This window comes from Dermacentor variabilis, chromosome 2 (assembly GCF_050947875.1).
Source record: "Dermacentor variabilis isolate Ectoservices chromosome 2, ASM5094787v1, whole genome shotgun sequence".
Classification (NCBI taxonomy): domain Eukaryota; kingdom Metazoa; phylum Arthropoda; class Arachnida; order Ixodida; family Ixodidae; genus Dermacentor; species Dermacentor variabilis.
The window spans coordinates 28,487,300-28,502,953 of NC_134569.1; the positions used below are offsets into that span (position 1 = coordinate 28,487,300).

At 44.2% G+C, this 15,654-nt stretch overlaps 1 protein-coding gene across 5 annotated transcripts in view; it reads right to left on the reverse strand.

Moving 5' to 3' along the window:
• Positions 1–926: 926 nt before the first annotated feature.
• LOC142571563 (uncharacterized) overlaps positions 927–15,654 on the reverse strand; it is a 127,199-nt gene continuing 112,471 nt past the window's right edge. For 2 of the 5 annotated variants that reach the window (XM_075680027.1, XM_075680025.1), the window contains one exon: positions 9,301–9,824. In XM_075680027.1, coding sequence (XP_075536142.1) covers positions 9,503–9,824 — 322 coding nt within the window. In that variant the 3' untranslated portion in view covers positions 9,301–9,502. Of the gene's footprint in view, positions 7,642–9,119; positions 9,825–15,654 lie in introns of those variants that run through there. The other 3 variants (XM_075680030.1, XM_075680028.1, XM_075680026.1) reach the window with 3 other exon arrangements.

The following is a 15,654-nucleotide window of genomic DNA, read 5'->3' on the forward strand; positions in this document are numbered from 1 at the left end:
GCCAACTCAGACATAAATAATGCAGCTTTCCGCCTATAAATGAACCTTCTGCTCAATGTCTGCTCTAGAAGCTGCTCTGACCTTTCCGCCAATGAAGTGAAGCTGCTAAATATACAAAATATGGTCACTGCAAACAAGGGTGTGCACTTCTTTTAAAGTAGCGCCACTTTCATTTACGATAACTTTTCCCATGCCTTATTTGAGGGTATGAAAACATGGTGCACGTATTGGGATTATCAGCTACACTGGAGATATAATGTAAAAAGCCTGTAAAGAATGCTGTAGTACTTAAAAAAAAAGGGGGGGGGGGGAACAGGGGCCAGGTCATCAGATGAGGCAGAAACACATGAAATGTTGCAGTGCATGTCACTCCTCTGTTTTACACCTTCTGCGCAGTTTTCACTTAGCAGTGTGAATTAACCAGCTCCAGCAAGCACATTGCTGACCAAACACAGCAGTATAAAAGAAAGATGTACTGTTCCCATCATTATGCAAGCACTGTATACGGTATTATTATTATTTGTTTTGGAAACATACATACACTTGATGTGTATCTGGTAATGGCAATCTGTGAATATACAGAGAAGGGCATGAGTTCCAACTATAGGAACAGCAAGCCGGTATAGTGAAATTCATTCTTGCAGCCTTCTCCACGTGTTACCATACCTTTCTAAAATATGCAACTCAACACAATTGGGTATATGGATGTTACAATGGTCATAGGAAAACTACCGTCAATACCACAGTTAAGAAATCCATACCACAGTTCTGAAATCCTGTAAGGACCTCAAGTGAGGCAGTCCCATTTTAGTGTGCTTTCATAGTGCCGTGCTTGCAGGAGGGCAATCAGTGGTTTGCCCTCATAAAACAGGTGGTTGGCATGCAAGGCTGAGGCCTTTGTGCAAAATAAAGAAGGCACAGAGAAGTATGAGAAGGGCTGCAAATTCATTAAAATTTACTGTAGCTAACGACAGTTTTGAAATTTACATATCAGTAATGAGAAAAATTGATTTGTGTGCCATTCCAGGATCATTCGCACAATAAATGCTCCTAGAATTGATAAAATTAGGCAACGACCTGTCCCCAATGAGCTATAGTCCTACCAAACTTGTAAACCAGCGCAATTTTATAAGCCATAATGTAATAAAGGCTGTGGAGGACTCATCGAAATTAGGCGCAAGGTGACTTACCACACGGGAAGAGGAGAAGGAAAGGAGAGAAAGGCTGCCGCAATTGGAACATGCTAAAACCTGGCATATTCAAAAAGGCTATTTTCTGCCCATTGAAATGTACATATGACACAAAGAGGCCATGCCCCCATTCGCCTGTGAGTACTAACAGGGCAAGAAGCCAACTGTATGAAAGCTAATTAGTTCAACCACTTTTCTACAAATAAAACAGTGGGCATTTCCTTCCGAGTGAAAAGGTCAGACGAACGTAGGAAGTCACTGCTGTAACAGCAAACAGCTAACAATGTCAAGAAAAATGTCAACCCAATACAATATTTAAACGTACGTGTAAATGTGAAATGCTTCTTTACTTGACAACATGTAAACTTCATGTTTCCTGCTTAATGGCATCTGTATCTCTGCACTGCAAAATGTTGGTGTAGAACCAAGTCATGTGGAGATCAGTTGATACTGTGGCTGTAAATGACTCAAAGGATGGTTAATGATCAAAGTGAGCAGTTCATTGGTGAAACTGACCTCAAATGCAGGCACAAATGTTGTGCAATGTTTGATGTTTGATCTGTCATTTCGTACTCTTCCTTCCCAAGTCTATATTTTCCTGTTTTGGCGCAACAATGTATTCATTAGATCCCAGCCAACTCGCCTAGCAACCAGTTCTACTCAACTCTATTCAGTAATACGGTCTTTTATGCCAAAGGACAAACATGCCTCACTGATTGCTGTCGAGACTGCAGTTGCCAAAGCGGTGATGCGTTTAAATTCCGGAGTGAAAGAAGCCTCAACCCATATTTTTGGAGAACTTCAATTGGAGCAAAACTCCATGGGCAGGCAAAGGGCAGAAGAGAAAGATCCCTGTTGAATTATGAGTGCTGAGCGGAAACGTGCAGCCTCGGCCAGGTTTTTGCAACAAGCAAAGCAGCAGCAACAACAGAAATGTGACGTGAACTATTCACTTAATGCCTTTTAAGGCATTTATGTGCAAAGTACGGTACTCTTTATTTGTGTAGCAATCCTTGAATAAACCGAGTTTTGTTCTTTGCTATTTTCGAAATTTAATTTCTTTCGTTACCATACAATCTTCTGACAAGCTTTTCTCAGCTTTGGTACACTCAATTTTGATCATTTTTGTTTTGCTGAAAAGATGAATGCTTAGTGAGTGCAAAAGGATGTCAAATGTTACTTTGGGAAGTTATAGATTTTTAGAAAGTGTAAAATAAGAAAAGTATTTATATTCAGTCATTCAAATGCGAACTTTGAAGCTTCATAACTTTTGTTCTAGGAAAGCTAGAACCATTAAATTAATCTTGTTGCACTCTTTGATATCTGTAGAATCCAATTGCATTTAATTCAGCAGAATCTGTGCAGTCAGTTAATTAAAATGTGATCAAATGATGTTTTCATGAATAATTAGTTTAAGAATTATTGGCATGGTGTACATAAAAACTGAGTTCATAATTGATGTGAGCCCATGAGAATACATAATCACTGCAGTTTTCATGATCCTAACTAAAATAATAAAACATTTTATGTCTTAAAACCTCTTCCCCCCTTGAAAGGGACGGGAAACTGAAACGAAATCGAGCTGGTGAGTGCCAGATTCCGGGATCCCGTGAAGCGAAATGTGATGTCCACACCGTACTGCCTGTAAAAGGGAATGGCGGCGCGTTTGTATTGTCGGCTACTAAAAGCGTGCAGTACGCTACCAATGGTGCTACGCCCCATGCGCTGTAAACCAGATAGGTGAAAGTGCTTATCGCAATAGGTTTGGCAGCGATAGCCGTGAATGCAGCGTGCGACGACGTAGACGGAGATTTGCTGGTATCAGAATAAGAAACTGCTCATGCTGTTGTTTTCATGTCAGAGGCGTCTATATACTGTTCTTGATGGCGCGCACCTCACATGTTTTCTTGTTTACATGAGATCTAGCGGCCAGAAAATGTATAACATGATCGCAGTTTGGCAACATACTGACCGTTGGTGTGGAAAAATCTTGTTTTCCGGTAACGCTTGAACCGGTAAAGAATGAGCTCACTCTACAGGGTCATTTCTTTGTGTTCTCGATGCCGAATGTTTGTGCTGAAAAACTTACGTAATGGGAACGTATCAACGAGTTTCTACCGTATTTGTGCAAACACAATATTTAGACCTAAGTTTATGGGTGTGGCCCTCGCACTGGCACGACCGTTGTAGAAGAATATACGGTAACATCCTCAGCAATAAAGAATAACTTTAAATAAAGTATACATGAAGTGCCTTGTGCCACCTGTGCACAAGGCTACAAAGTAAGTAAATTGGTTTAAAAGTAGATTTACCACTTACTACTGATATATGGAAGCTGCTGCATTTTCTCACCAAGACATATGGACGTAAGTATGCATCTGTACACTTTTTGTTAAGCTTAAAATATCTTGGGGAAAACAACCAAGATACTAAGCAAGATGTTTACACAAAATGATTAGCACAGCTCATTTACACGTGTGTATAGTTAAAGAAAAAAAGACAATTATTTGGGTTGAATTTCCATTTATGCCCGTTTAGTGCATGACGATAATTTTGAAAAGCCAAATTCACAGCTATGAGAAATCATGCGGTTCTCATTATTAGCTGTCTGATATGTCTGGTGTCAAGGAAGGCACGTTTACAGACTAGTTCTGAATTTACAAGAGAATTACTCCTTCACAATATGCATGTGCAGGATTCGTGCTGGTTTAGCACAAGGTTGAGTGTTTTGATTTCAAATAGAAATTGTTGCAAAGCAAAGAAGCATTTCATGCTTAAAAACTAAATATGTTTGTAATGCTAACAACTAAAAGTATCGAAACGCTTACAACTGGCATTCAAAGCTGAAGTTGACATAAGCCTGTACAACTTGTGCAATGAGCACAACTGAAAACGCGCTTCATGATCTAAAATACTATGATGAAAAGATTGAGGAGCTATGTATAACCTCAACAGTCGACGAAGTCACCCACACCAGTCAATAAACCTAGAACTATATAAACAATGTGCCATTAGCACCAATAACAGTGATATGCACAACACAGGTGTAAAGAGCCTGCGAGTTAACCATGCTGATAGTAAAATGCTAGTACAGATCAAGTGACATCATACCATGCTCCTATGAAGTCAGTAGCTCCAACCCATGCTGTGAAGTCATCACAGAGATCAGTACAAGTGCAATGAGTCTTAATGAACAATACATAACTACCAAAGTGGCAGCATTATGGTCAAAATGAGAAACAGTACAGCGGAACCTCGTTAAGCCATAAATAGATGAACACAGGAAAATTATGCATAAAGCAAAACTGTTTCGACACTAAACTATGGGCATGCAGCCAATGACATGCAAAAAGCAAAACAAAGTGCATTCTACGAGAAAGCAAGGAAGTAACACTTTACTTTGGTCTCTGTTATTAGAAGTTTGCTTGGGTTTTCATTTATACTCAGACAAGTAGCACACCCACATTTCCTTTTCATTTATATTGCGCAGGTATGTGCAAAGGATGATTTTATCAATTTACATGCCAACACGAAAGTTACTTTAAAAAAGTTACAAGAGTGACCCCCATGTACGTTTAACATGAGGTCTTTGTTTATTGTGCCACAAAAAATTTGCAACTGCAAGTACTGAGATTCAGGGTGTCCCCGAGCTCTTCTTAGGAATACAAATGCCGCACACTGGCTTGATGCAGCAAGTCACAATCAAAATGTGCATTTAACGACACTACAATGTTTGAAAAAAGAAAGAGAAAGAAAAAGATAATAAGTAATGAAGTACAATAAATAAGTGTGCATGAACTTTCTTTTTATACTTTCTTATTCTGGTCTCCTTATTCTAAATGTAGCCATGCAGCCCTCAAGAGAATAGGCTTATGCTAAACAGCAACAAAATGAAAAAAAGAAAAGGAAGAAGGGAATGAAGAAAGGAATGAGTATATTCACCACCATGTAAGTGCTATGCTGCCACGATATGAGCAAGAATGAAATGCACGAGGTTTCACCTTTTGCAGTCATCAGCATTTACCCACAGGCTGCCATTCCACTTGCAAACTATTTTGCGCACTGTGGACTCAAATATTAATAATAAAGATGTTTTACTCTCTCCACTCAAAATGAGCATTTATGTATACAAACATATGCAGTTCTCTCATCCTATGACGTTTGCCTGTTTTCTGAAAGTGAAATATATTCCTCATCAGCATGAAATTCCCCTTAAGATTCCCTAAAGCAAGTTGGAGAAAATGTTGCCAACATCTTAGTGTTTCACGGCACAAAAAGTGCGCACAAATCCCATCAAGCGTGTGTGTAGAAAAGTGGCAGCCTAGTATCCAGACACTACGAAGTGCAATTATGAATAGTTCCCGAAAAATGATGTAACAAGTACAAGAAGATCAGTACATGCAAAACATGTGCTCATATTCAGTGCTCCCCAATATCTAACCGAAACAGCTCTTGTCGCATGTCAGGCCGGGTATAACACATGACTGTAGAAGGCATCCAAATCAGATTTTGTAGCAAGTGGCCAAATCAGATTTCTAACATGAAATATGAAACTATGGCTCAAGCGCACTTTAACAAGGTTCCACTGTAGCTGCGCATTTTAACATGCAAGGGTTGTCTTAATGCAAGGAATTACTCCTAAAGCTTTATAGATACCCATACTAGTAGCGAAATCTTACAGGCCATGCAAATCATCTTGAGAACCAATTTGCAAATCTTCCCCTTCTCTCTGAAATTCCTGGTTTTAGGACTTTCTGCCTATACTTGCATACTTGTACAAGGATGAAATACGAAATTGACTAACACCTAACAAACATGCTTTCAATATTTGGTTTCTCAGGTAGCAAGAGAAGAAAGCCACTCAACAGAAGTTAATAACCGCAGCAAAATATGCATGCAGAAAACTCTGATGGAGTCACCATACAAGATCGCATGCAATACTTTCTAAATTACTGGAAATGGACCAAAAAGAACCTTCAAATAAAAGGCAGTTCTAAAAATGTCTTCATTGATATAGGGACCATAAGTGTGTGCAGGTGAAAGATATATGACCTTTGACACTCAAGGAAAGTATCACTGAAAGACAACTTACATGGAATGTTGTGTAAGCTCTGCAACAGTGGTTGGTCGCCGACTACCACTTCTTCCCACAAGTACCGAAAGAGAGGTAACTGCAGTACAGCAGTGTTACACAACTATGACTTTAAAACCTAGTGGCTGGAAGCAGTGCGGATAAGGGTTTTGCAAAGGACACAATTGCAAGGTTCTTCCTTATGTTAAACATTGACCAGTATCGGTGGGTCATAAAGGTGTGCCTCAAAACAGCACCAAAGATAGCAGCAGCTTAAGAAACATACCATCTCGGAGCTTAAGAAAGGACAGGTATGCACATATCCTTCAAAAAACCAATTTCCAACGGCTAGCCCAATTCTCAAAAGGAAAACTTCCCCTAAGCGCCATCCTCTAATGCAGAAAAACCTCAGCCTACAGCTCATAAAAATATTCCTTTGTTGGAGCTTTTTTAAATTTTTTTTTTATTCTCACATCTTGGTGAACTAGATGCATACCGAAGCAAGACAAGCTGCAAAAGACCAAAGGGCAATGTTTCCCGGAAGTTGCCAAAAGAAAAAAAGCCTTAAGAAGTCTTCAATGGATGCTTCTTCGAAGTTCTGAAGTCTCCACAATATCCTCGGCACTGAATGAATCCTGTGCAGTGCAAAATTGACCAAGTTTCTTGGAAACTTGAAGCTTTGCTGCAAAGCCTTCAACCAACACGACATTCACCAACGTGTGATCAGCCTTCTGCCCCTAGCAGTCTGGTGCCTAACACAAGCAGCACACTTGAAGTTCAGTCGCACAGACGTGAATGTCTTTGGATAATGCCTGCCCATACTGAAAGTGATGGTCCATCAGGCAAATCCCGCATAAGAGAAAACGAGATGGGCAGTTCACACACGCGCGCGCACACACGTACACACATTTTCTGTCCCCGCGCCGAACTGTTCCTGACAACTCGTTCATCTTCAACGCAGTCCGGGAATAAAGGTACAAACTGTCAAGTAGACACGCACCACCCCCCCCGGAGAGACTAACAATAGCAATGCACATTTTGTAGCTAAGTGAAGCATAACAGTGAGAGCATAATAAAATTAGCAAGTGCATTGCAGAGTCTGGAGAAGGTGCAGAGGCCCTGCTAGCCAGCAGCTTGCAAGCAGTAAACAGCTTGCGGGCGGTTGTGAGGACTTTCCTGGGGGAGTGGTGACCGCTGAAGAGGTGCTGACGGTCAACCCTGGCGCTGGCAGGCTGTAGTGGTGGCATCCTCGGGATGTGGCCTGGGGCTTCGGATCCCAGATCCTTCCTTGCTGTGGCTCCGGCCCAAGTGCAGAGGTGCTGTTCCCACCCTCACGGTGGAAGCAGGCTGACTTGAATCATTGACAGGTCTAGCATGTGCCTGCATGCATGGGAGGCACTTAAGGCAACAGGACGAGGTTCACTCTACTCCACACACGTAATAATGCAAAGACAGCTACAAAAACAGCAAAATCACTTTCACTGCCATCTGCAACAAAAATTCGGCAGAACTCATCTCATGATGACTGTCAACGATAATGTGTTTAGCTGTAAATCAATATAGTGGCACAACATATTGCCACCATCAAAATGACTTATGTATGAGGCATGTACTGCAGCGAGACTCCTCTTTTGTGCTTCACTAAGAACCCTCGGCACCATCTAGTGACCCATAGCGAAGCCTGCACATGGCCTCTGAAATGCATGGCGCGCTGGTGCGTGCGAATGCTCAGAACTGAGCCACATGGCAGCCAGGCTCCTCTCTCGTGCTTCTTTCTAAATATGCTGCGCCATACAGTGGCACTGCTGAGATGTCAGCGTGTGGCCTCAGAGACGAGAAGTGTGGCATGCTGGTGCATGTAAACGCTGAGAATTGTTCCCTCACTTGCCCCACACTCAGTGGTACATATACAGTGATCCAAGTTTGCGAGAGGTTCATTGAAGAGCAGCACATGCCCAGTGCATTTAATGCACAGCTCGCTAAAGCATTAGCGTGGAAGACATTAATCGAAAAGCAGCCCACGCCCAGTGGATTTTTGGTGCAGCCCGCTAAAGTGTCAGGCTGTTGCCCTTGAGGCATTGTGCCGTACGGTGGTTAGATTCCGCTCAGCACTGCAGAAATTTAAGGGATCTTTTTTGTCATTGTAGAGCAGCACACACCTACTGGCACATACTCAGTGACCCAAGTTGGCATCAAAGACTTCTCATTTCATCAAAGAGGTTGGCATTTAATTTTAAAGAGTTTCATTGACGAGCTGTGCATACCCAGTCCCACATCTAGTGACCCATGTTGGTGGAAAAGAGGTTCGTTGAAGAGTGACACTTATGTACACATTGCCACATACTCGGTGACCCAGGTCGGTCCGATGGTTGGTTTCAAACTCTGTTCCTGTAGTAAATCAATGGTAGGGTGTGTTACCAGCACAATATATGTCTGCCCGGTACCAAACATACTGATATACGGTTGCCCGTGTTCTTTGTTGACTTGGTAGAACCCTCGAACTTCACCGTGGCACCACCACCTCCTCCACAAAGTCAATGCATAAAAGCAACCAAAATTTCCAACACCACATGCATTTGTGCGTTCAATGTCGAAAACATGATGGCAATGAACAGAGGTGCTGCCATTCAAGGTGTCGCTCGTGCCTTTACTTTAATTCTCAAAATTATTTTTTGGCATTTCGAGAGGCTGCTACGTTTCTTGTGGTTTGCACAAAATTGCAACTTTGGTCTCAGACTACTAATGAAGCTGGTTAGACCCACCCACAGGTTAGGCCTAGTGGGCAACAGCACGCCACAAGAAGCTCGCCCTTGATATGTTAGACTACATTGGAAATAAGCCATGAGATCATGCACATGGACTGGGTTGACAGCCCCATGTGTGAAGCAGAGTTTGGGTCTGTAGGAAATCAGGCTGCGAAAATCACGAACACCTATCAAGTTTTATGTCCACTTAATGGAACAGCGAAAGCTTGCAAGTGAAACTAAAACTCCAAACTGAATTTGAGAAACACAGCCAACACTGACAGTGTCAAGGAATCATATAACTCAATTTGCCCTTGACAACAACGCTTGACAGGTGATTACAAAACATACCTCGATGATAACACAATTTTAAGTAGATACTATTTCAAAAAACATAACAGTGAACAAAATTCAGTACAAAAATTTTCTGAGTTGCTGCCACGGTAAACGACCATACAGTTGGTTGTACCGTAGAAATTGATTGAACTACCTGATCATTAGGAAATTTTTGCAGTACCTTCAATATCTGAAAAATCAGAGGGCAACTTGTACATGAACTCAGCAATTTTTCTTTCTTTAAATCTAATTATCGATAAAGCTGCAACCACATGCACACAATTTTCGAGCGACAGGTTTTGCCACTGTGGAGGGCGATCCATTGCTTTTGCTTGTCCTGTCGCCAGTTTTCGGCCAGCCAGAAAATATCGCTTGTCACCCAGAAATCCATATGCCAAATTCTGCCAGAGACAGCATGAGTGCACAACATGGCAACAATCGGTCTGCTCGCTTTGATTTTTCGCTCTTGCAACTTGCTCTGTGCTGTGGAAGCAAAAAATAAAAAGTAAAATCAGCCATCACTTCGTCTCATCTCAGGCTGAGGTGGAAGTATCCATGACGTATTGTTTATATTATTGGCATTGGCTTGTCAAGATCCATTGTTTGTTTTGACGCTGTTAGGCCTCCGATACCACCGAGAGCCACAAAAGTGTTGTAAGCTTTGCTCACTGTATGGCGCCACAGGATTTCCAATGGTGATGACAGCTTATTAAGGGCAACTCCAGCGATTTCGCTATGTCCACTGATGCTAATAAAATTTTAAATACAGTTGAACTAAAAATGATACCGGTTTTAACAATATATTGGTTATAACAATGAGAAGCTGCTGCACTGTCAACTTTTGCATGTTTTGCATGGTGAAATAACCCAGTTGCTACAATGCCCTGATGCCACATTATCAGTTATAACAATGAAGTCTGGCTGTTCGGTGTCCGAGTCAAAACGTAATGAAATGCGAAATCTTTGGAAAAAAAGAAAAAAAGAAAACAAGAAATTTGAGCCACTGCACGATGGCCCACTGCTCGAAGGGCTGATGCGCGCTCATTTTCCAGCCTTCTCCACGCGCCTCTCTCCCGTCACCCTTCCGCCCCTCAAAACATAAATGGGCTGCGCCCATATCTCTATGCCGTGCCCAATGTTACTAGACTAGCTTCAGTTTTAAAGCTCGGTGCCGTTGCGCGGAACCGCCACCCGCCCGCGCCTTCGTGGCGCTGCAGTCGCGCCCGGCTTCACTTCCTCACTAGCCGGCTACGTGGGTGGGCCGGACTAAGCACGCGGTATATCCTCGTCCCGAGTGTCCACTCTGCAAGTCGCAAAATGTTGAAGCCGACATCCACCACCTGCTGTGGGTTTGCCCTGCACTGAAACCTACGAGGCTTCGGCACCTCGCAGCAGCGGGACTCTCGCCGCATAATCTGAGTCATTACACTGCTTGGACGCAGGGAACGCATTATCGATCCCTGTTGGAATTCATTAGGTCGGCAAATCTATTTTCATTCATTTAAACCCTTGTATGGCCTGAGGCATTTATCCTCGCATTAAAAAAAAAAAAAAAAAAAGCACGCGGTGAAGCGTTGGTGTATTCTGTGGTTCGTTGTTGACAGCGAATTTCAGCAAGCATGTCATCCGTGGAACTGTAGCCTTCGCCAAGTTTTTTAAAAATATAAGCAGACGATGCCGACCTGCTGCGTACCTGGCTGCATAGGCCGCTATTGGAACGATGTCAACAGCGCGGCGCACCACTTTTTCTGTGCTTCCAGCAATGCAACGCTTCGCTCGGCGTGAAACAGAGCGATTCCTTGTGCCGACTGGGAACTCTCTGCGAAATCAACGGCACGCGCCCGTGCCACTGCTCCCGCGTTCGTCGTCGTCTTCCACAGCTAGCTGCGTGGCCGTTCATCTTTCCAGCGTAGAATTTCACTTCACTTCTGTCGTCGTAATGGGGAGACCGCGTTTACAGGGGTATGAGCTATTGTTTAAGGGAGTATGAGCCACTCATGGTCTTACGTAACGGAAAGATTTAATTTTGAAGAAATTTAATTTCGAAGAATCACAAGCGGCAAATCGCAGGCCAAGGCTGCTAACCACACAGCCGAGCAAACTCGAGACATCGAACGCAAGCGACAACTGCGGACTGCGGGCATACCGTCAGCGACGTCGTTCTCTCCGTCGCAGCCGATTGTGTGTGTAACCTCATAACTGAGAAACACTTTAATGAACCCTCGGGATTAACACAGTGATAAACACAGGGGCTGCACGTTTCAGCTTCGCTGATTAGGCATCTTCACGGAATAAAAAATCCGACTTCTTTCTTTCTTTTGTGGCTTGTGTGCACAAAGACAGACTTCCTCTTTCTTTTTGTAGCGCTTCTTTGGCGTGGTGAGAAGCTTCGGTGGGGATGAAGCTCATCCTACAATCACGCACTTTGGCCAGACATTCAGGCTCGTGAGTCTAAACTGCGCGAATTGTTAAGACGACAGGAAGAAACACACATCATTTAGAAACGCAGCTTCTACGCTTTGCTGTATGCGTTTCTTCCTTTCGTGCAGTTTACCCTTCTTTCAGTATTAACGAACTAGCGCGATAAATCTTATTGCTGTAGGTGGATACCGCTTTCTCGTGGTATATCACTAATTCGGACAAGGGAGAATACCAGCGAGCGTGAAACACGCGCAAACAGCCCGTCCGCACGAGCTCAAGACTGTGACGATGCGTCTGCAGTGGAGCCCGATGGAACAGCGTTGCCCTCTGGTGGCTGTCACAGAAGTGGCGACAGCAGCTGTAAGCGCGCGGGCGGGGAGTTTTACAACTGAAGCTAGTCTATTAACGTTGGCCGTGCCAACCTCCGAAACATGAATGGACCATGCCAACTGCGCTGCTCGCATTTTGCTCGCTGGCTGGCTAGTTCTTCATTCAGCACACTTCTGCGAACAGCATAATCGCCTGTGTTCGTCTTTGTTGGTTGCGTTGAAATTGTTCCTGGCCACATGGTTTCTCAGCCTCTTTTGACTAGCCGCCGAAACGGAAAATGACTGACCTGCTCGCTGATAATCGGCAATGCACGACGTTGCTGGTGAAAAGAAAGCGCACGGTTATAGATTTGGAAACTAAGTGCTTCTAACTGATGAGGCGATCGTTGCGAACGTGTTTGCATTGAGTAGCGACTGTGACGACGGCAGCAATGACGAGGTAGGGCAGGCTGCGTCAACGTTGTCCTCACAGGAGGCCCGGCAGAAGATACAGTCCCCTCCGGAACTTCTTTTTTCACGAGGAACCTTCCGCTGCACTATGTGTAGCACCTGGATACCTTGGAGAAGTAGGTCGGCAAGACTGACGGACATAGGGTTTTCTCATGCAATGCAGTGCAACGTATGTGGCAAGACACTTGTGGCGATCTCACCTTAGCGTTTCTTCTGCATTTGTCAAGCTGACAGGCTGCCGCGGTAACCTCCTTGCATTTTTTAAAAGGCCCCTTTTGGGCCCACCAAAACACTGCCTCGGCGGTGCTCACATATCGCTTGTCACCCGTGACCCCTCTTTGCAGTTATAGCAGTACCATTCTTTAACGCCGACAGCCGCGGCTTGTTACACGTGATTGGAGCGCCCAGGAAGCAGTTAAACGAGTGAGCACAATGAGCAGCCGGATGGAGGAAGGTGGTGGGGACGGGCACTGGCCTCCCCGCCATTATAGCTTGCTAAGATCAGCCCTGCCATTCCCCTATTTTGATTTTTTCATGTAACCCGGTTTTAACAGTTATTGGTTATAGCAATGGAATATTCGTGGCATTTGAATATTGTTATAAGTAAGTTCGAATGTACGTATTCTCTTTTGCATTATGATTATTTGTGCCAAACTATATGACTGCAAGTAATTTAGTTTTCCAAAAAATTAATTTTAAAAATTGGCTCCATTCGGTACTTATGACTTTCTACTGGCCACCCTGTGTTTGCGACGTCAGAATCTACACCCCACTGTCACTGAAATCGTCACTTAAATCGCCGCTGTCTAGTTCAGAAACTCTGTAAAAGCTCCCTGTGTCATCAGGAGACATCATCAGCTTCATGTTGGTGTTAGTGCCACGTGTACTGTGTGTTTAGCATGCCTTCCGAGAGTTTACATTATAGCAGTGTAGGACTCGACGTTATTCACTGATCGTGAGGTCACACGAAGCAGCTACCCACTTCGGTTTTGGTATCTCGTTTATTGGTCATTTAACATTACTGATGAAGTTCTCAGAAAACTGAACCACCATACAGATGACAGGACCGTAAATGCCATTTGAAAATGACAATATCCTAATATGGTAAAAAAAAAAAACACCGGAGTTGCCCTTTAAAGCAAGCTTTAATACAGCTTGATTAAAACATTGGCCTCGTCATATATTAGTGATTTTTTTACGTGCACATGAATGAATTTATTTGTGTGCAACAATGTAAATTTGTCGCTAAATTTTCCCACAATGTCGCATCCATGTGGTTGTCGCTTGAAGATAGCTAACATTCAGCATTCCCATAATTTTGCTTTCCAGTGCTTTCAAACAGTGCCTGATACTTGGTCATGTTACGTGCAAACAAAACAAAAAGAAACCAATAAAAGCATCATCCGGGTACTGTGGGGATGCGAGGCTCTCACGCGCCCCCCGATATTGTAGCACTCTTCAATGAAGCACACTAAACACACTGGTTTATTGTGGGCGAACTTGTGCCCGGAAACTCAATATTAAGCATTCACACACTTTTTAAAAGAGGAGTTAACAGCAGCCTGTTCCACAGTCAACCGCGTCTCTCCGCCGAACGCACTTCTCACGCGCCCCGAAGGCCAAGAGCCACGCCGTGGCTTCTCATTGGACGGCAGACTCGGGCGCTGCCGTGAGCGCGTGCACGGGAGACACGCGCTGTATCGCCACGCGCGAGGCGTTGCTGGCGCTCTTCTAATGGCGATGCGACGAGTAGTGGGCTTTAGCGATGAGACGCTTGCAAAGGTGCCTCACGAGAGTGCTCGTACCTGGCATGTGGAGAGCTCTCTGCGGCATTAGTCCCCCTCCGAAATCGCATCGTCCCGATGCGTATGAAACAAATTTATCTATAGAAGTGTTTTCATTGCCTGTCGTAGTAAGGCTTCATGCGGACTACGTGTACGACCTCCGCATGGATGTGCCGCTTTGATCGCTCTTGCTCATGAGGGATGACTTCGTAATTCAGGTCACCTACTCGGCGAATAACTTCGTAAGGTCCAAAGTATCGGCGAAGGAGTTTTTCACTTAGTCCGCGACGACGCACTGGTGTCCATACCCACACTTTGTCGCCCGGGTGGTACTCAACTTCTCTGCGGCGCAGGTTGTAATAGCTTGCGTCCCTACGTTGTTGCTGGCGGATACGGAACCGTGCCAACTGCCGGGCTTCTTCAGCTCGTTGTAGGAAGTCGTCGACGTCGTACGGGTTGTTGTTTTCATCATCTACCGGCAACATAGCATCCAGTGTGGTTGTTACTGTGCGGCCATAGACTAGTTGAAATGGAGTGACCTGGGTTGTCTCCTGTACTGCCGTATTATAGGCGAAAGTGGCGTAAGGCAAGATTGCGTCCCATGTCTTATGTTCGAGGTCGACATACATGGACAACATATCGGCCAGGCTTCGGTTTAGACGTTCCGTCAGGCCGTTTGTTTGGGGATGGTATGCAGTGCTTTTTCTGTGACTGGTGTGAGTCCTCTTCATCAAACATTGCATCAAATCAGCAGTGAAGGCCGCTCCTCGATCGGTAATCACGACCATTGGTGCACCATGTCGCAGTACTATGTTACAAACGAAGAAATTTGCAACTTCAACTGCCGTTCCTCGCTCAAGGCAGCCAGTTTCAGCATATCGTGTTAAATAGTCCGTCGCTACTACGATCCATCTCTTCCCTGACGATGATGTTGGGAACGGGCCAAGAAGATCCATCCCAACTTGTTGAAATGGAGTCTTTGGTGGGTCTATGGGCTTAAGAAGTCCGGCCGGTTTCACGGGTGGTGTTTTGCGCCTTTGACATTCGCGACATGTCTTCACGTAATGCTGCACCGACGCTAACAATTTAGGCCAGAAGTATCTGAGACGAATTCTGGCGAACGTCCGGCTGACACCTAAGTGACCCGAGGATGGTTCATCATGGCAAGCTTCCAAAATTTCTGGTCGCATGGCTGACGGTACGACGAGTAAGAATTTTTCCTGGTTGCGTTCAAAGTTTCTCTTGTAGAGCGCATTATCTCGGAGGCAAAATGACGATAAACCTCTCATAAACATGCGTGGGACTTGGACGTCGTATCCTTCGAGGTGT